This window comes from Pteropus alecto, unplaced genomic scaffold (genome assembly GCF_000325575.1).
Source record: "Pteropus alecto unplaced genomic scaffold, ASM32557v1 scaffold131, whole genome shotgun sequence".
Taxonomy (NCBI): domain Eukaryota; kingdom Metazoa; phylum Chordata; class Mammalia; order Chiroptera; family Pteropodidae; genus Pteropus; species Pteropus alecto.
In genome coordinates this window covers 8,919,971-8,941,512 of record NW_006434709.1, presented here as the reverse complement: position 1 = coordinate 8,941,512, position 21,542 = coordinate 8,919,971, and the positions used below count along the sequence as shown (strand labels likewise).

Here is a 21,542-nt window from a genome sequence, read left to right as displayed (position 1 = left end):
TATTAAGTGGAACAATTAATAATCAAACTTTTGGGAAAAAAAACAGGTACCTCCTTGTTAATGCACATAAATATCCTTTATAACCTATAGGTGTGCAATAGGATATCTCTGAAGAAATGATTCCTGTTAAAATATAATCATACACTGGTTAAAGGTAGTTCCATAATCCACAAAAGCTTCCTCTCTTAGAGAAGTTCTGGGATCTTCCCACTTTGGTTTTGACTAAGTAACTACAGTAAACCTGCTGTCTGAAAAGGGTGACAATCTGAAAGTTAGTTCTATTCGAGTGATGCCGTCGCAATCTTACCATTTCCTAATGTTCTCACATCTACATCTTCTCTTCCAGAGGATGAAAAATTAAAACCTTTGGAAAACAGAAAAAGAAAAAAATCAGAGGCATAAGAGTCCCATGACTTTTGTTCTCACCCTTTGGTAGAAACTCAATTCATCTTGTATAATTTACAGGAGAATCTCAAAGGGTAGTCATCATCCCAAATCTAGTCCCAATCTCTCCTAAAAATAGCAATGATAATAATAAACACCACTTATTGAGCACTTATTATATGTTAGGCGCTGAGCTAAAAATTTTGCGTACATTATTTCATTTGATTCTTATTACAACCTTATGAGGTAGGTATTAAATAAAAGAACACCAAGCTTCTGAAAGGTTAAATGCTTTTCCCAAGGTCACATGATTAGATGGCAGAAATAGGTGTTTCTAATGTCAAAGCCAGGCCTTAAACTATCATCCCATGCTGCCATCCCATGGCAGGCCCCACCACCACCCTGGTCACAAGCTTATGGTGAAAAATCTATCACCTACTTCCTTCTTTTTATTAAAACAGAACAAAAACATTTATTTGAGAATTAAATTCTATGAAAGAAAGAGGAAGGGAAAAAAAACATTCGATTCTAAAAGCAAATTCATTACATAAGTAAACCTAAGCTGGAACCATGACAAAACTAGTGTTCATTCTAAGACAGATGGCTCACCACAGACTAAAAGCTGCAAATGTTGGAATGGGAAATGATTTTTAAAAAGCGGGGGGAGGGTGTTGTTACATGACAACTTTCTTAGATACAGAATGACTGATGATTTTACCACAGCCAACATTACCATGAGCAGACATTATTCTAAATGCTTTGTATATGTTAACACTATGAGGTAGGTACTATCATTATCTCCATTTTACTTGTAAGGAAGGTGAGACAGAGACAGGACAAGTAACTTGTCTAAAATCACATCATTAGTAAATGGTATGGTCACGATTCGAACCACACAGGCTGGCTCCAGAGTTTCTTAACAACCATCTATACTGTACCACCATAGAGAGAGGCAAAAATGCTCAGACTCGTGCCCACAGGGAAAGCAAGATGAGTCTTCTTGGACCAAAGATTGGGAAAGGTTGGGATGTTTTGGGAAACCTGGTCAGTCATAAGAGTGGTAAAGATTAAAGTCTCTGAACATAAAGGTTGAAGGATAGCACTCAGGCTCACACCCTGATGTATTCATTTAGGAACAAATATCTACGGGATGTACCTGCAAGGCACTGTGCTGGATGCTGGGGAGACGAAGGCAAACAAGATGGACATAGTCTTTATCCTCACAGAGCTCACTGTTTATAGAGAGATATGGACTACAGTTGGTAGGGCTAGGAAACGTACAGGAACATTCCTGCACTTAGAGCACAATTGCAACATGAGCTCTGAGGCCAATATTTATTCCTCAATAATCAAAAACTTTGGAGAGCACAATATGAGAAAGAATAAGACCACTGGATAGAACAGATGAGAAAGGTAGAAGGAGGGTAAATACCATTTTGACCGCCATATCTCTCCCAGGAAAGATTTATATGCAAAGTTTCCATGTAGATTTCAGGAAAAGGACCGCTAAAAGGCTTTAAAAGTCCCATGAAAATTACACTAAAGATTAGCCCTCCTTTCTAGGATGTTTAGCTGTGAAGAAAGTAGGATTTCACCCTTCCTTCACCTTTAAGAGATTCCATTAGCAAGCCAAGGCCAAACCTTGTTGTAAACATAGGCTCTGAGCTGTTGTGTGTCACATACTGCCACGGTGAAGCAGGCTCCTCTCTGCCCTACAAGGCCCAAAGTTGTGGGTCTCACAGAGAGAAACAATCCAGGGCTGGTTAGGTAAGTACTAGATATCCTATGTCTAGAATTCAAGCTGCTAGTTAGGCTCATAAGTCTGAGTAATCTGTGTTATATTTTACCTGAGGACTGGCCAAATGGGCAGCAGTGAGGGGCACAAGGTCAGGCTCTTCTCCAGGTGAAGAATCTAGGCCAGATAGGGAGTAGGATTCTGTGGACCATTAAGTCCTAATGAACACTCCATTCAATATTTATACTCCATTGTCAAGCTGCTAATAAACCCACAGCAACATTAGTAGCTTCCAGTCAGAGTCAACAGACTCAGACTCAAGAGTAGCACTAACTAGGGATGGAGAGCTAAATGGAGAGTTCAAAATGGCATCTGGGAAGCTGAAAAATACTGATTCTCTGGGGCTATGGTTTGTCTTATACTTGCCCACCTCCATCTCCAAACCAGCCATAATGTCAAGGAACCAGGATACCCACAGTGACTGAACCATAACCTGCGACAGGTGGGACTGAAGGGAATAAACGGGACACAGAGATAAGTCTACCAGGGACTGCTAAATCAGAACAGAAAACCCAAATTCATAAATTAGCGCATAAAACATCCCCAAAATACCAGCCCAACAAGAAAGAGGTGCAGAAAGCCAAGCTCTTGAGAAATCCAGAGAAACATTATAGCCAATCTAGACAAAGGGAGAAGGAGTATTTACTATATCTTTTAGAAAAATATTTCAGATTTGGACCCTACATTGAGAAATACTTTTGGGAGCAAACTTTAAAATTTTGTTCATATGCAATTATGAATAACAGCTGACAAAAAAAAAAAAAGAGAGAGAGAGAGAAACAGAGCCACTGCTTTAACTATTAGAAACTACATATTTAAAACTTAGTTGAATTTTCTAAATCCCATGAGTTCTTTGAGCCTTCTGATCCAAGGAACACATATACCAACAACAAATATAAAACCAAGGGTAAGAATGATCAGGAACTATAAAAGTGGTTCAGCTAGGCTACAGTGGCCCTCACTCGCAGGGGCAGACAGACAATGGGACTGAAAGATGGGCAGAGGCCAGATGAAGGCCTTACCATATCAAGTTAAGTAGCTTGGATTTTATCCTGTAACTAGTCATTGACCATTTTTCTACAGGGAATTGACGTGGCAAATATTTATTTAATGAGTGAAGTAATAAATGTATTAGGGGAAAATTTCTTAGACACATTGATTTTGAGAGCACGTCAAACTTTATTACTCATTAACTAGGGAATTAGGAAGTACATAATATGATGTGCAAGTCTGAAGTGACTGAGAAACAAGTTTGTATCTCCCATTTAGAGGAAAGAATCTTTATATAAGTAGCTAGGCTGCTTCATGCAATACTGGTTTATTTTCAGAGAGCTGTAAAACTTGGAGGTACAATAGTCAGAATCATCTCCCTAGAGTTGTCAGATGTGAACCACAGAAATAACAAGTAATACATCCAAGAACCACAGGTTTAGCAAATTGGTGCTATTAATCAAATATTTCAAATAACAAGGGATTATGCCCTGACAAGAAGTCAATGAGCACAGAGACCCAGAGGTCTGCTTTTTCTCAAGCAGCTCTCAATAAATTTCTTCAGCACACAACTATAGACGCTAAATACAGTTTTATTTATTTTTAGTTTGGGGGCAATTTTTCCCCCTCATATGGAAAATAACAACAAACTACCTTCATGAAAGATTGCAAAAGGGAAACATATAGCTGATTCAGAGCCCCCCAGCAGCCCTATTTATGATGGGGGCTTCATTGGGACCCAAATAATCAGAATTGAATGTTTCTTGAATCTTCTTATAGAAAGGAGTAAGGTGGCCCCAAAAAGAGTTTGAAAGAGACTTTTTGGTGCCAAAGTTTTATTTTCACTTCTTCGTAACTTGGATAAGTCTTATAAGATAACCAGTGCATAAATATTAGATTAGGTAGGTAAAAGCTCATGGCAATATCCCATTCTTTAAACCTAAGATTTTGGAAAATATTAGGTTGCTAGCTAAGGTACAGTCTTCTTCACTCAGTAAACAATTCTTAAAGACCCTTAAAAAGAAGGCCGACCTTGATAGGCAACATGCCAGGATACCCCAGGACACCTACCCACACGAAGAGCCAAAAAATAGTTCCTGTGACATTATTCCTTCCTCCATTTAGTCCCTCTTGGAAATCCACTGCCAATCTTGGAAACTTCGACAATATTATAAGCATTGTTTGGTTTTTGTGTAAGACTCTTGCTACAGTGGATAGCTCTGATTGGTGAGTCAACTGTCTGTGGCTACCAGTTACATCAAGATTGTAACAGCATTTTTACTTTCTGTACAACAATAAAAGATTTATACATAAAATCTTAACATCAAAAAGAAAAGAAAAAAAGAAGTGCTTCTCTTTCCTCTTGACAAGCCAGAGAGCTGAAAGGGACAGCCATATCTCATCTCAGTCATCTGCTTGCCATTCCTAAAGCAGACTTGTCTTAAGGGTTTTCAGAGAGAAGCATGGATGTCTCACTTGGTTCCTTAAAAAAGGTGTCCTAATTATGTTAGAAGATCCACATCAAGAGTTATTTATGGGATGGCTCCATAGTGTAGTGGTTAGCACTTCTGCTTTACATGCAGAAGGTCCTGGGTTCGTGCCCCAGGTAGAGCCACGGACCATACCCCGGGTGCGCCAAGGCCACGGGTGCACTCTGTGGGTGCATGGGGGGAGACGCCCCGCCTTCAGAGATCCACTTCCACAGGTCAGAGGTGGAAGTAGCAGGGAGGGGGAATTAAAAGAGGGGGAAAAAAAGAGTTATTTACATACTCACTACAGTTTTTCCTAACATACAACATGATTTCCTACAATTGAAATCTAAGCCCTTTCCTCTAGTCTAATTCTAGGTGAAATCACATGCCTTTTATGCTGTTTTTGACCTTACAGGCCTATTGAGACAAAGAAAACATAAACCTGACAGGCTCTGACTCATCTTACAAACCTGGGCTCATTAATAAGTAGGAAATTAAAACACACACAACTCCCATTAAGTCTTTGTGAAATGGTAGCTATTGGTCTATTTTTCTCTAGGCTTCAAATTTCTCCCAGGACATTTTAGTGGTTACAATAAAAGCCAAGCATTTGCCAAAGATTATTCTTGAACAGGCATTGCATGTGGAAGTTGTATTTTGATTCCCTCATATTCACCAAAAGAGGTCAAGGCTGAGGTGTCCCAAGGTCAGAGCTTAAGTGCATTCATTTAAAGCAGTTTTGATTGTTCTGAATTTGCCCGGAAAAGAGGAATCATCTTGAAAGAGAAAAGAAATCCTTGGGCACCTTGGCTCAAATTCAGCCCATGTCAGAGGAGCTCAAGACATGGCAATTCTTGCTCGTGGGAAGCTGCCAAGCAAGGAGCCCAGACTTGGTGGTTATTTACAAAATACAGAAATTGTTCCTGCCACCTCCAATAGATGTATTCATGAATGACAATGTATTTAAAATATGAATATTATAACACTTACTCTCCGCTTTAAATACTGTCAAAAGATGACCTGAAATTAATTCTCCCACTGAAGACTCCAGCTTCCTTTCTCCATCAATTATCCAAGGAGTTTGTGGTAGATTCCTGGAGTATTTATTATATCTCCCTGTGAAAGAAATATAAGGCAGCTAGGATGAAATTATCTGATTAATAGGATAAAAAGAAAAGCAACAACTATTTATTGAGTGCTAATATCCTAGGTCCTACGATATAAACAAAGCTTAGCTTTCAATTAACTTACAGTCTAATTTGGGGAGCCGGCAGAAAGGCAGATAGTTAATTAAATGAAAATATTTAAGGTAACAAAAGAAGAGATGGCTAAAGACATGGCATGAATCATTAAATGAGTTATAAAGGAATGTTCAACGTATTTATTAATCTGATTGGCTGACTGAACAAATTATAATATTATAGAACACACCAAGGATCATTTTTTTTTTTTTTAAAGAGCAACTACTGCTTTTAAACCTGATTAGTAGTAGTTTCAATGTAATAGTCATTGGTGATGATATATTTCAAAGAGTTCAAATACAGGGAATTTTGAAGTTTTTGTAATTAAAAAGAAAAAGCCTTAACACAATATGACTCATTGCTTTATGAATAAAGCTACCTGAAGGCAGGTAGCTTTCATTACTCAGGGCAGGGTATTATAAACAAGACAAAAGATCAATTTCATTTCAGCTATTACTATAAAATAACTGTTGCTTTTAAAACAAAAACTGTCTTCTAGATTACCTCTTGGGAAAGTCATTGGAACATTTTTTTTTTTTTTTTTCAGGCAGAAGCCAAGTGTTTAGTCATTTTGCAGATAATAAAGTTATTTTTCAAGTTTGCTTTCACGTTATAAAAAAAAATTCTCTCCGCGGCTATGTTTCTCCTAAACAGTTATGGGTCTCTACATCTACCCATATTTCCACTTGGCCATCTCTGATGAAAACTACTTAAACCTAGGAAAGGTCATTTGCCTTTGGCATGGCATTTTAAATAATAGGTCTCCTCAGTGAACTTAAGAATGCCTATGGAACCTAAAATAAGCTTGGCTATCAGTTTTAGTTCTCAAAAGAGTTAACTAATCACAACCTAATAACAATAGTAAGAAGGAAACAGAGGAGGAGTCAGTTTAGTTTTTCAGAAAGGACAGTAAGTTGACAGTATAAGTATATTCTAGACTAAATATTTTACCAGCCACAAAAACAGCCCCATGAGCACATTCAATTTCAAGAACAGTGCATACAGCCTTTGGTGAATTTGGAGGACAAGGAAACTGCCTGCAAAACAAAATAAATTTTATAGCTACCATTTTCCAGACATGATATTGAACCACATAACTACAACGGTCAGTATCGTCAGAGACACACGCAGAGCCTGAGTCTCTCAAGGACTAAGCATCTCTCTAACTTTAAGTTTCAGAACCATAAGGGTCTTTAGGGCTCTAGAGTATCTTTTTAATACACAAGAGTGGCACTGAGTAAATCAGTACTCTGCTACTACCTTTCATGCTCAGGAGATCTCATGTTCCCAGATAATCATTTCCAACAGCCTTGAGATTTAGGACAAAAATTCATCTATCTGAAATGGAAGCCTTTCCATTTAGCCATTTTGCTATCCATGATCACTTGCTGCTGGCTTACAAAAATCCTCAATCATTTGGGTAAAGCTGGTATGCAGTGAAATTGGACACGTAAATTTCACCCGTGGGGAGGGCACTACTCTATTTTGCTTTTTTCCCCCCATTTCATTCAATCTATGACCCTGGGAATCAGACCACAGAGCCAGAAAAAGTGGAATGTGGCAGACTCTGCCCTTTTAGCTAAGAAACTTCACCTGAGGACAGACAGGAAGGAGCAATGTATAGCTTTATTCTCCGTCCACCATCCAGAAACCGCCAAAACTATGGATGGGAGTATATCTGTAAATGACTAGATGTGAACTTAATCCAAAATGCTTGGCTTAAAATTTTTATAGTTTTCCAAGATATCTCAACAAAGAAATCACTTAGGAACTCAGGAACTATTGTTCGTGGAGAGTAACTGTCTTTACTTTCTAAAATTTAATAAAAATATTTCCATTCTGAGACTCATTTTCAGTCAGTAGAATATATGAAAACTTCCTCATAATTTTATTGTTTGAAATTTATTCAAGGATATTTTAGGATAAGTACGATATTTTATCAAATAAAACAAACACACTGAAAATTAAAACATAAAGCTTATTGTATTTCAGCATATCTTAACAAGTGAGGATAACTCCTGAGCCTTTTTCTCCCTCTTGTGGAGATGGATAATACTACAATGAATTAGGGATGTAATGGGACTATCACTGGGCTAGAGAGTCAGGAAAACTGGTTCTAAATTCACTTCTATTTCCAGTTGAAATCTTAAGCAAGTCAATTCCTTCTTTGAACCTCAATATCCTCTTCTATAAGAAAGAAATTGGACTCGATTCATAAATTCAAATATTAACTTGACAAACATTTATTGAACTCACTGCATGCCAGATACTGAGCCAGGAATTGGAGATATAATGATGATGAAGGCAGAATCCTGGGCCCTGAAATACATCTTGTTTTGTCTTAGAGATAATGCAGATTATTGCTAACATTCCCTTTATTCTAAAATTCCATGCTGCTTCTTTATTTCTATACTTTTACTTACCTGCAGAAATCCTCTTCTTTTATCTTATTCAAAGCTTTCATAACTGCCATTCTAGTGAATACTGACTATATAGGGTAAAATGAAAAGAAAAGACATTTATCACCAGGATAAGAAAACATCAGAAGTGAAAAATAGAACATATTTGGAGAAATTATCCATTTTAAATCATACTTAAAAGGGAGACATACTTAATAGTTTTAAGAAAATAAATAAAATGTAAGAAATCATAGTGTCAGTTCTGCAATTGGTACGCCCCTACTTACTCCCTTCCCTTCAGTCTAGTCTACATCCATAATACCAGGTAGACCTAGTAGAACAAGTCTTCTTTACTTCATGGCCCACTCCCTCAAAATGGAGCATTCTTCAAACACAAAAACAATGACAGTATAAGAAATGTGCTTTGAATATTTTTTTCCCAGACCTCAAAAGGAATTTACATTGATTCATCTACTTTTTCTTCCCTACATCCCTTCAGGGGCCACAGTATATAATTTGGGAGTTGGCTGCCAGGGTAAGGGGTAAAACAGAGCCAATCAGCCTGCCCTGGCATCTAGCAACTCAACATCACTCACCAGCCACAAAGTAAACAGATCCACTATACTGAATAAAAGAGCATCTACAACAAATGTCCCACTTTGGGGTTTTAAAATAATAAAAGTCAAACTGCGTGGTAGACATACTAGAACTAACTGGTGCACATATACATGGCTTACTATGATAAATCACAATTATTTCTTCTGTTATAAGAAATTACACTTGACTGAAAAAGGACACAATGTTGGCATCTCAATAGTTTATCATCAAAGCAATGATTTTTCTAAACCATATTCTGGGGAATCCCAAGGTATTACAGAGTTAGAACTAAAAATTAAGTGCCTGTTTAAGATATGAAATCTTAGGACTGAAAGAATCTCAAAAGGTCATTCAATTTACTCCCAACTATAAGGCAGGAAAACTACAGTTAATATAAGCTACTGGCCAGATGGTGTAGTTAGTGTCTATGATACTTTGATGAAAATTCCCTTATCCTATTATTTCATGCTGGTATTGGTATATTTACTCAGAGATAACAAAAAATAAAACTAGATCTTCAATATAAATATGGCTTACAGGTCACTAGGGTAGAGTTTTCTAACTGAAATGGCAAAGCAGTGAGCTATAGTTGTGCCAAGATATCAATCTCTTTAGTTCACAAGGCCTGAGGAGCAGGGCCTGGGACAGTGGCAACTTCCAGGCCTAGTGCTTCCAACTTAGAGCAACTTTATCTGTTAACCTCAGGGTGCTGAACGAACACGGCAATGTTCTAGGCGTACCATGATGTGAGAAAAGGAGGGAAGCACTGCTTTAGTCTTGGTCTGCATTTCTAATTATTTCTGCACAGGGCATTTAGGAAATGTCACAAACTTCCAACCCCCACCAGTTCTAAAAGGCACAGCAATTAGTCAAAGCAAGAGGAAAGATCAAATGAAGTACCTTTTTAACAACCAGAACAGTAAAAAATGATGTCAGGAAAACTAGGAATGCCTGAGTCTCTGCACAAAACCAGCTAAGTAACTGGGGCATGAAAGCTTGCCAATATTGTGCCATGCCATTCTATCTTGGCAGAATTGAAACTAAAAGTACTAATTAATTTGCTCATTAATATGAAGACCAGATCACATCAGACAGTAAAGGAGAATTTGAATAAAATGCTCTTTTTTACAAATATATCTTGAAATAAGCTTTATTAATTCAGGAATATCTTAAATAAACTACTTTACTTAAGATTATATTTTTAAAATACCAGTTACTAGAAAAGGAGTATTAGACAAAAACTTGGAATGCTGCTATCATGAATTTTCCTAGATGATGTAATTTTGGGAATTAAAATCTAAAAGTCAAATTTCCCCAAATTGGTAACAGAAACATCATTAATGCACTGGTTCTAAATTCAACATCAGAACAACCCAGACAGTGACACGAAAACATGAGCATGTTTTTGTGTTATGGTTTCCCAGCCAGAGGCAAAGGTGTTCACAGTTGGAAAGATTTAAAAACTGATAAAAGATTTAAAACTGATTCGTAGTATAATAGATTGCCACATTTCTAATGCATACCTTTTTTGTTGTTAATTTGAACATTCAGCTCAAGCAAAACCCACTAAAGAGTAAGAAGCAGGAATCCTTACCTGTTTGTTTTTGGCTGGCTTGAAACAATCTGGGCATATTGCACGTCTAAGTAAAATTCAAGTTAATGTAAAAAGTTAATGAGTTTATTTTGGGGTGGATATAATTCAAATATATTTTATACAACATAGTTGCTAAATGCAGGATATAGAAGCAGACAAAATAAGTCCCTATACAAGCTGCATTGATTTGCCTATCTATCTTACATTAGTACATTTTTTAAGCTACTAAGACAAGTTCTGATATACTTATTAGAAAGAGGAGCAATACTATTTTCATAAAAACCAAAGAGCTTTAACAATGTTACACAATTGACATTGCTGTTTACATGGCAACTTACAAGAAGTGGCAATCCTCAACTGTTTCTGGGTGAGCAAAGACCACACTCACTTCAAACAAGCTCTAAAAATTATAAAGACAGTTTTAAAATGAGTAAAAAGAAAGCAACATCTAACAACTTGTGAATGGAAATAAAAATTAACTCTCAAAGATTGGCTCAGAAAAAGAGTGACAAGGAAAACTGGAAATACTACTATTTTCAAATAAGTTTATTCACAGGACAGCTGTAAAGGAAATAGTCTCTTTTTTTTTAACTTCTAAAGTTCAATCACTAGTGATTCTACCAAAAAACAAGAAATCTTAAAATAAATTTGTAGGATTTTTGTACATGTATATAAATTACATGTATGTAAAGATGAATGAGAATCGGAAAATTGGAAAGAGATAACTGAAGGAAATAAATTGTTCCAGTCAATATCATCATTAGAATAGCAAAGCAAAAAGCATTTTATTCCCATGATTAAAATGTTGTATAAGACTTTTTTTTAGTGCTCAAACTTCTTAATGGATTTGAGTTTTAAAAGAGAAATCTTAATTTTTTGTTTTATTACAAAAACAATACATACGAATTATAAAATAATCAAATACGTGATGGGTTTTCAATCCCACTCCACTGAGGCAGAGCTAGTAACAGTTTGGTATGTTTCTTTTAAGCCAATTTTATGAATGTACACATAAATGTACAGTATATACTTCTTGGGATATTAAACATGCTTATGGATAATTGCTTTATTCAGTTAATATTATGGCATGTACATCTTTTCAATTCTAGGGACTGTTGAACATTTAAGTTATAAGTTTTCTGTTATTAAAAATGCTACCATGGCCTTTTGAGCCACACTTCTCTTGCTCAGGCCCGCTTCCACATCTGGAAGTGTACCTTCCCTTCTAATAAAGCTTTTCTTTTCTACTGTAAAATAAATAAATAAATAGATAGATAGATAGATAGATAAATATAAAAATGCTACCATGATTCTGTTATTAAAAATGCTACCATGGCCTTTTGAGCCACACTTCTCTTGCTCAGGCCCGCTTCCACATCTGGAAGTGTACCTTCCCTTCTAATAAAGCTTTTCTTTTCTACTGTAAAATAAATAAATAAATAGATAGATAGATAGATAGATAAATATAAAAATGCTACCATGAACATCCTTGTACACATACAAAAAAAAGCACGATTTCATACTCTGTGTGCATTAACCTCCACAGAGAATATATAAAATTCTACATTGAGAAAAAGATATAAATGTCATACCATATAACAATTTTATCGTTTTTATTCAGTTCTGTATTTACTGATTGCATTAGATTGCTGGTAAGCCTATTAACTTACTCTAGAATCACAAAGGTGAAGTTTTTTTCTCTCTATTCTAATCTACAAAATAAAATTAAAATTAGAGCACATTCTTTTTACTCCTAATTCTTTAGAAAACTTCTCCTAAATCTATTAGAACATTATTACCTCTTTTGTTTTCTATTTTCTGTTCTGCTTCAACATGTAAAAACTCATTTGTGCTTCAAAACTAAAATTTGAGGTAAAAATATTTTGCATCAATGACTTTTCTAATTTCCAAAGTACTTTCATTACCTCATTTCCTCTTCATACTATCTGGTGGTTTTACTTTCTATTCTCTCAGTATTCAGTTTAAAAGACAGTCAGAATTTATTTTTACTAACTGAGAGAAAAAGAGTTATTTAATGCAGAATAGAGAAAAATTTTTTTTAACTGTTTAGCTTTGAAAGATGGTTTCAAGATTTTACTTGAAGAGGGGAGTGTCTGATATTCAGGGAACTTTCTTCGAGAAAAACATTAAAGTGATGAAGCCATACTATAAAATTCTAATTTAAGATGAGCTGGGAATATGTCCTATTTCTACATCTGGGAATTTGTTGAGCTCTTTCCTAAATTGCCAGAGCCTGAGACAAGGTCTCCTTTGGAATAGGAGAGATGACTAAGTATTCTGGTTCAAAGGCAGTATCTGCCTAAAATTAAACAGAGGGACCTCAGACACAAGCAAGATGGAATAGACTGAGCCCATGCTCACTGTAGTTGAGTGGATTCTGACTGCATATTTGAAAACAAGATAAGCCACAGATAACCAAATTTAAATAATCCAGAGTTGACTCTAGAGTTGCTCAGTTATTTATGAATTGCTTTGTATCAGTAAATCTGTCTCTCCAATTAAAATATAAATATATTAAAGGCACAGATTCACTTCTAACCCTTTAAGGTCAGTTAGGGTACACTGTACCTGTTATATGCATAAGTGTCTTAGATCACAAATAAGTCTTTCAAAGAAGAAAAAAAAATTTTAACCTCAATTTAAGACTATAAACAAACATTTTAAAAGCTTAAAAATCCTTCATTGGATTATTTAAAGAGAAGATTCTGTTGGCTAACCAAAACTCTGCCATATAATGAAATAAAACTAGTAAAAGCAGAGAACAAAATTAACAATGCTGATGACCCAATACCTTTCCATCAATGGGAACACCCAGTTCCTCTGTAAACAAGGGGTGAGTTATCCATTTGTAGGCTTCTTTTAGTTGAACTATATCATTTCTTCCCAGTGACAGACTCTGTTTTCTGAACAACATAAAAATTAATGCACTGACATGAAAAACTTTACTTTTTCTACTAAAGGCAAGAGTTTCTCACATTAAGTAAAAGGTGGAGAACAAAGTGGACACAATTCATCAGTTCACGGACCTTACATTCTAATAGAATCAAGAAACTGCTTTTTAAATGGCACATAAGACAGTTTTTAAAACTTCAAAGATAAAAGCATACCAATTAGGTTTTCTGAACTAGAATGCCGATTCCAGAATTAATACATCAGAAGACAGAAAGGTAGAATAGAGAGGATTGTTTATTGCTCAGAAACTACAAAACTGAATATTACAAATAATCTCATTCAGACTAAAAATGTTTGCATCTACTTTCTTCCTGATAATGGAGCTTACTTTTGAGAAACTGATGTAAAAGCTGTACTTTTCTTTACTGCTGAAGAAGAAATATTAAATCCTAAAGTATCAGTGTTCTGAAAGGCTCATCAACTTAATATGAGATAAATGTCATCAACTTAATATGAGATAAATGTCTGACATTCCCCCAAAATCTACTCATGAGCCAATAAATAGGTTTGGGGAAGTCCCACTTACGATTTCTAACTTTTAGTTTGAAAATTAAAGTTGTGATAAAAAGGAACTGCGGTAAGAGGAAAGAAAAACATAGTATATTATGAAAACTGCTCTAAACCACTAAAAATACTACAATATCTCTAATAAACTAACAAGCCCACATCATTCAAATAATTGAAATTTCAAATCAGTCTTATAGCTATTCACCAGGATACTTTTAACAACAACAACAAAAAAGATATTAAGGGCCAACTTGTGAATAATTTCTTTAAATGTTCAATTTTAAGTGATAGAAATGACTACTTGTAGTCAATATCTATTATTTTAATTCTTCAAGACTAAAAGACACTACTAACTGCAGGTAGAAAACAAAAAAAAAAATAACTTAGCTAATGGTAAATATACATATATTTAAGATCAATTAAATACACACACACACCATCATTCCTCTAAACTGCAAATTAAGAAAGAGTCAATCTAACCTATTCTGTATCCAGCTGAGAACATAATTGGTTACACTGAATACTTTCATATGCTTTGGGATTGTGGTTTAACAATGAAATCCCAGAAAAGCCCTACATTTGACAAATAAATAATTTCTCTACATTCAAGAATTTATTCAAACACTGTTTGAGCTTCTTTAACTGTTCCTAGTTCTCTAAATATCAGAAACATTTTAGGGATTTTAGAAGACTACCTCAATATTGCATCTTAAATGATATTTGTATAAAATAGCATCACGGTTGAAAAGTAAGTAATGAATGAATGAGAATACATTTTAAAGGATAGAAAGTTAAAATGGAAAACACAAGAACTGAAAACTATTTAAAAATTGTTTAGACTCTAGAGTACAAGGATTGCAGCAAAAGCCAATCCTAAAAATGGGTTAAAACATTACTCTTTGTGTATTTAAGAAAACTAGTATGTTAAATCCTTCATAATCTTTTAAGTATATTTAGAGCTTCTTGGTCCAGTTTAAAAAGTTCGACTACAGGTATTTTTTTCCTTCCAGACTAAAGAGCTAGAGGAAAGCGTTAACAAACATCTTGGAAACCATACTTAAAACGCCAGATTTTCAATCCTGCAAGTTGAATGTAGCTAGTAACTTTCCTAACATAATTTAGGGTAAATGTTTTCACAGAGGTCCTTAGTGATGGTCCTTTAAAATAATTAGTAGTCTTAAAGGTAAATTTAAAGTACTTAGTAAATTTAGTACTTAGTAACTCCATTTCCCTCTCTCCTGTCAGGTAAACTACTGATGAGAATGTCAAGTGCAATCACTTTTGCTATAGATACACTGTGACAACCATATAGGGCAAAGATGAACCAAAATATCCAACACAATTAATTTTTTCTTAATTCTTTGAATCAATTCTTTAGTGGCAATTCCTTCACAATCTTTTAAACATAGAATGAATTAGGGACACTGAAGAAAAAGATTAGGGTTCTATAGTTTTTCTGTTCCAGTTTCCCTATATTGAGTAAGATCTTTTGGAAAAGTTAAGCTTAGTTTAAAATCCTTCAATAAGAAATAAAAACAACTCACAAGAAATGTGGATGGAAATGAAATATCTAAAAAATAGCTTGCTCTGACTACACTCAAAAATTTCTCAAACATAGGATCAAATTTTATGTGCCAGAATCACAAGCATTTGAGATAACCTAGCTAAACTCCAAACCCCTTTGATAAATATGTGGTTATTACCCTTCTAAAAATGCAGTTGTGAATATAAAACAGAATTTAAAAAGCCAAACCAAATATCTTTTATAAGTCATTTAACCACGTATGAGATCCTAATACAGAAATCTATATTTCACTCTGTATTTTTCTCTCCAGAGTATACAGAAACCTCCAGCTCTTTTTATTTTGTTATAAAATTTTTAGTTTCAAAATCCAAAAATCTCTGGAAAATTAAATATTTTTTTCTTAACTCAATTGGCAACCAAACCCTGACTTGAACATGTGAGGCTGTTTAGAGACTTTATCAAACTTAGTGTGAATATTCATATGTTTCACTGTAGAAATATTGTGTTTCTTATATAGTACTACCCCAGATCTTGGAGGGAAAGGGTATGTTGTATATGGTATTTAACACTATATTACATTTCCAAAATTTAAAAATTCTAAATTCCAAAACACATTTGGCCCCAAAGTGTTTCAGATTAGAGACAGTGGACCTATGTTTTCTATGTCTTATCTATATATAAACTCACTGTTGTTCTGCCTTAACTACAATTTTACTTTGTATCTTTATAGCACAGTTTTATAATTTAGTTTCTAAGATCAGTATAAAATTTATTTTTAAAATAACTTGCCAAACTACATTATATAAGTGACTAATGAATATAAAATGTATTTACATTCATGTTAAATCTATAAAAAAATGAATCTGCTTTCATAGACTACTAATATGCCATGTAAATAACCAATTAAACAAGGTTGACACCTAAATTTATACAATAAAGATTTTCTTTGTGTCAATTTCTCTAGTAGCTAGTGAACTCACTCAATTGCAGTACAAGTTCTTTAAGAATCAGGTAGCTTACATTTAAATGGTAGTAAAAATTCCCTACCTAAATTACTTACCCCATTTCCTGTTTTACCAGCAACCATGCAGCATGCTGTAGGCAATTTAGTCACACCCAGAAAGAAAAGGGAAGAAATGTTTATTGAAATTAAGTTCCAATACCATTACTAAAGTGCTTAACTAATTTGCTAATCAAACTCCCCTTTTTGGGAGAGAAGTTAGTGTTCAGAATGTGGCAGTGACCTCAAGCTATTTCAAATCAGAAATGAGGTAAGATGCCACTTTGCAATACTGGCTTTCTGTGGCTTAGGAATTCAACAGGGGTATCCCCCACCTCCCTACAGATTTCTATTTCTCATTAATGAGGCACAAGTGTTTTTTAACATGGGTGGCTTACATTTTTTCTTAAAATATCTTACTATTTCATAGGGAAAGGCCCAAAGTGACTGAGTACCTACTATGTCCCTAAAACATAGGGCTTAGGGCTTTTTTGTTTGTTTTTGTTTGTTTTTGTTTTTTGAATAGGGCTGACACATTCTTAATTCTATCTAATAAATGATCTACACAATGTAAGTGTTTAGGAGTAAAATGTACTAATGTCTGTAATTCATTTTGGAATACAACAAAAACTAAGATGGGTGGATAGATAAGCTGATGGCTAGATATATAATAAAGTAAGTATAAAAAATAGTAACAATTGTAGAATCCAGGTAGATATATGGGTGTTCACTGTACCATTCTTTCGATTTTACCATATGTTTGAAAATTCTCATAATAAAATGTTAGGGAGTATGTTCTGGGAAAGATTAACAGAAACCTGAAAAATTTGCTAAAATGAAGAAATAACATTCGTAATCACAGTCGTTATGAGGATTAAATGAAATTCATGTAAAATGCTTTGCATAGTAAGTGTGTGACACTAAGATTATTCAGTTTGCCATTAGACTCTTGCAGCTTTCACATTAAAAAAAGGTAATGACATATCTTGCTTCAATATATGGCATTTTGTGACAATAACAGAAGCATACATGTATAAGTCAATAAAATATATGTAGTCTCTGCTTCTACGTGTCACGACATGGCAAGTTATCATTCAGATCCACCTCAAGACCTAGCTATAACTATCTACCTATCTACCTATCTACTTATCCACACACACACACACACACACACACACACACACACACACACACACACACATGGTTTAAATGTTGAACCCTGTCCTTTTAAACTTCAAATGACTAGCAGGGCACTATATACTCCATTTAGAAACATTAGATGCACTACATCCTTCAGACATGAGCCAAACAAAATCAATTAATCACTAGCTAGGTAAGAATTAGAACTGTTCTCAATGCCTAAATGTCTTATCAGTACCTTCTGATTGTTAGTTTGCTTAGTTTGTTAGCTCGACCTAATACCATTTTCAGTACTTACAGACCTCTTCCATCTTTCCTTCCATTTATTCAAGCCCTCTTTGAAAGTGTATGGGCATGGTATAGTATATAAATTACTAGCAGTCAGAAGACCTGGCTTTGGGCTTTACTAAATTTCTGGCACTCAATTTCTAATGTGTAAAATGAGAGAGTTAGACGACTGTAATTTAAACTTTTGGGGATGGCTAAAGGCATTAGTTAGTATACTGTTTTCTAATAGAGGGTATTAAGACTTACAGGACTTGGAGATCACTGAAAAAATGAGTAACAATCTCAAGATGAAACCTTGTAGTCAGCACTGCCCCACCTTCCTTCAGCCTCCCAACTTCAAGAAATCGATAAATATTTGTTTCACCACCTATAAGGGAATATTAATACTCCCCTTGCAGAAACACTATAAGGATTTAATGAAATTGTGTATAGAATGAACCAAATAAGAATCCTGGCATGTACTTAATAAATGCTAACTATTTCCATTTTTAAATTATAACCTTATCTGCAATTCATTAATAAGATCATTATCCCTTAAAAGATTTACAACACTTGATCCCTTTCCCTTAGATCCCAAACTGTTCGACTACAGGTAGTTCTGGAACCTCCCTCATTAATGTAATTCTCTTAGGTATCTGAGCTATGTAGAACTGTCTATCACTTCTTCAAGGGGACTCAGATTCTTCTGTCCTTTTTTACTAACATTTTTTCCTCCTCTTTTGAGGTATAAATTCTGTTCTCAACAGTCACTTCCAGGTGATGCCATCAAGTCTGCAAGATTTCCTGTCATCCTCTATTTATAAAGTAGGGCAGAACTGGAGGTTGCCAAGGGAAACCAGATTACCACGTGTAACATGTAAAATTAAATAAAATGTCTTTAGTACCTAAAATCTGCTAAAGGGTTCTTCCTTCCTAATCCTCTGCAGGCTCCCTGCTCAAGCAGGCCAGCAGATTGGACAGAACTAATCATACACAGCAGGGGCTGGAAGGCTGAATCCCAAAGAAGTCAGTGTTGCTCAATTATTCAAGTTTTACCATGTGCTAATAATGCCCTGGATCTGTGTGTGCTGAGGAAAAAAAGTACACCTCTCTCTTTCAGGTCACCAAGATAATTTTAAAAAATGTTCTTTCTATTCCTTAGTCAATGGGAAAAATTCATTCTCTGGAGTAAGCAGTTTAATTGCTCCTCCCCAACAGAACCAAATGGCATTAAAGTGATCAAGTTTAATAAAATTTGATATGAAAGGTAGTATGTCACCTCTTGAAAATTCAGGAACCACAAAATTTAATCCTGGACTCTGCTTTAACTTTATTAGAGAATCCTAAGCAAGTCCTAAATAGGGCAGTTGAATAACATGCTTACTAAAGTGCTTGTATACTCTGAAAATACACACACATACACACACACACACACACACACACACACGATGGAAAATCTGTGCCTAGGAATGGCTTTTGACCTTGGAGTTCTGAGGTGGGGGTTCATCCACAATGAAAGAATGGTGATGTAGGGCCAAGGATTGAGGCTGATTCAAATGGAGGTGGCAAGAAGGAAGGACAGAGAGAGAAAGAGAGGCATTAAAAATAGGATGTTGGGGAACTACGATTTATTAAAGTGAGAGCTTAGGGCATGTATGTGTGTGCATAAACGTGAGTAGGGGTTCACTAACTAGAAATGAAATTGGAAAGGTTAGCAGGCTTTGAGTACCAAGCTAGGGTATGAATCCAAAGACTGAAACCATAACATGAGAAATGCCTCATTGACTTATCTAGAAAGTCCCATGGCAGCACAAAACAGAAACAACATTGATCTGCTATAATTCATCAAGTCACAATATAACAACCATTGTTACACTATCATTTTTCTTATATGGTAATTTAAGAGGCAAATAAATATTTCTTAACCAAAATATTCATCATTCTTGGGAAAATATAGTGTGAAAAAAGCATATGTTCCAGAAAAATGGCAGAATGATTGTGAAAAAGTCCACTTTTGTCATATTTGTTGCTTATCTGGCCCTTATAGACACCTGGGTCTGTACTTCCTGATAGAGGAAAACAAACACTAAACTAAAAGGCAGGCTCTTCCTCTAAATATGGGATCACTTGCAAGGTGGCTTATCTCTCTGCACCTTGGTTTCTCAACTATAACATGAAGGGGCTCGATACTTCATTATTTTGAGGGTACCTCCTATATGGTGAGATCTTTACTGAGAATACAGAAATGAAGGACCAGTCTGTCCATAAGGGAACCCATGTGCTAGGAGAGAATAAGGAGAGTAAAATGATAATGAACATTAATAATAAAAATTAACAATATTGATAAAAATAATAAAAATACAGAATGGAGATAACTATGATAGGGATATATTTCAAGGGAACATGTAAGGCACCCTCAGCTCAGTCTCGTAGGAGAAGTGACACCTAATCTGAGCTCTGAAAGATCAGTTACTTAGAATTAACTGGTAGAATGGGGAAAGTGTGTTCCAAATTGAAAAAAAAACAAAACCCTATGGTGCAAAAACCAAGGACAGGAAGGTTCTGGGAACTATAAGTCAGTGGTTTCTAAAGAGCTGAGGACGTGTGGCTGGGAAGTGCAAAGGAAGAAGCAGGACTTAGATCATAGAACTACTATACTCATGCTAAACGGGTTACATTTTACACTTAAAACAATACAGTGCCACAGAAGTATTTTAAGCAATGGAGTGGTATAATCATATTTATCTTCAGGAATGCTCTCTGGTTGCAGTGTGAAATAGAGGAGGAAGATGGGAACTAAGGGAAATGAAGACATGTGGTAAACTAAAGCAGTAATTCAAGCAATAAATAGTATATTACTGCAGTGCTGATAGGAATGGAGAAGAGTAGGCAGCTTTAAGCAATAATGAAGACACAGACCAACAAAACTTGGTGATTAGCAATGATGTTGGGGTTTCTAAATTACCATTAATGCCCTTTAAAAGTCTTTTGAATCCAGCATATCTCTTGAACTCATTAATAATAACAAGATAATACAAATATAGATTTGTACCAACACAAAAATGACAAGTTGTTTGGGCAGCTAGAGGTATTACACCCCATTCCCTCTTCTCCCAACACACACACATACTACATATACACACTTATCCGTTTTTCTTGCACACAAATAGCCAATTGGGAACTAGGCTCCATAATGCAGTTAGTAACAATAGAAACTCTTCTTACCTCTTCTCACCAAGCAAGACTTCCTAAAATTTCCTTCTCCTCCTCTTCCCCACACCCTAGTCCACTATAACCTTGAACATTTGTCTCACCAGGGCCCACTCCTCACCTTGTCTCAGGTTTGGTGTCAAGCGTAGTGGCAGAAAGAGAAAGGTAGGAGAAAAAGGGACAATATACTCCCATAACCACTGTTGGACTCTGCCACTTAGCTGAAGTAAAAACTCCTCTCCTACATCTTACCACCAGTCTCCTCACATCCATATCTCCTCACCTCCACCACCTCCCTGCCTCAATCTCACTCTTCTTTTCCCCAGAACCTCTGATTTCAGACCCATGATGTAATGACTAACAGACTGTCTGGGTGTCTCTTTTGATGAATAAAACCTATGTCAGCTATGTATAAAAACCTCTACAAATTCTCTACATTATTTCCCTA

The 21,542-nt window shown here is 35.3% G+C and overlaps 1 protein-coding gene across 4 annotated transcripts in view; it reads right to left on the bottom strand.

Annotated features, from left to right (window-relative positions):
* The window catches only part of PUS10 (pseudouridylate synthase 10), a 58,131-nt gene that overhangs the window by 11,957 nt on the left and 24,632 nt on the right, over nucleotides 1-21,542 (bottom strand). For all 4 annotated transcript variants that reach the window (XM_015587568.2, XM_015587566.2, XM_015587567.2 and 1 more), the window contains exons 5-12: nucleotides 16,538-16,572; nucleotides 13,285-13,396; nucleotides 10,811-10,872; nucleotides 10,473-10,518; nucleotides 8,306-8,370; nucleotides 6,834-6,919; nucleotides 5,632-5,757; nucleotides 308-364 (exon numbers count right to left, since the gene is read on the bottom strand). In XM_015587568.2, the coding sequence (XP_015443054.1) occupies nucleotides 308-364; nucleotides 5,632-5,757; nucleotides 6,834-6,919; nucleotides 8,306-8,370; nucleotides 10,473-10,518; nucleotides 10,811-10,872; nucleotides 13,285-13,396; nucleotides 16,538-16,572 (589 nt within the window). The remainder of the gene's footprint in view (nucleotides 1-307; nucleotides 365-5,631; nucleotides 5,758-6,833; nucleotides 6,920-8,305; nucleotides 8,371-10,472; nucleotides 10,519-10,810; nucleotides 10,873-13,284; nucleotides 13,397-16,537; nucleotides 16,573-21,542) is intronic.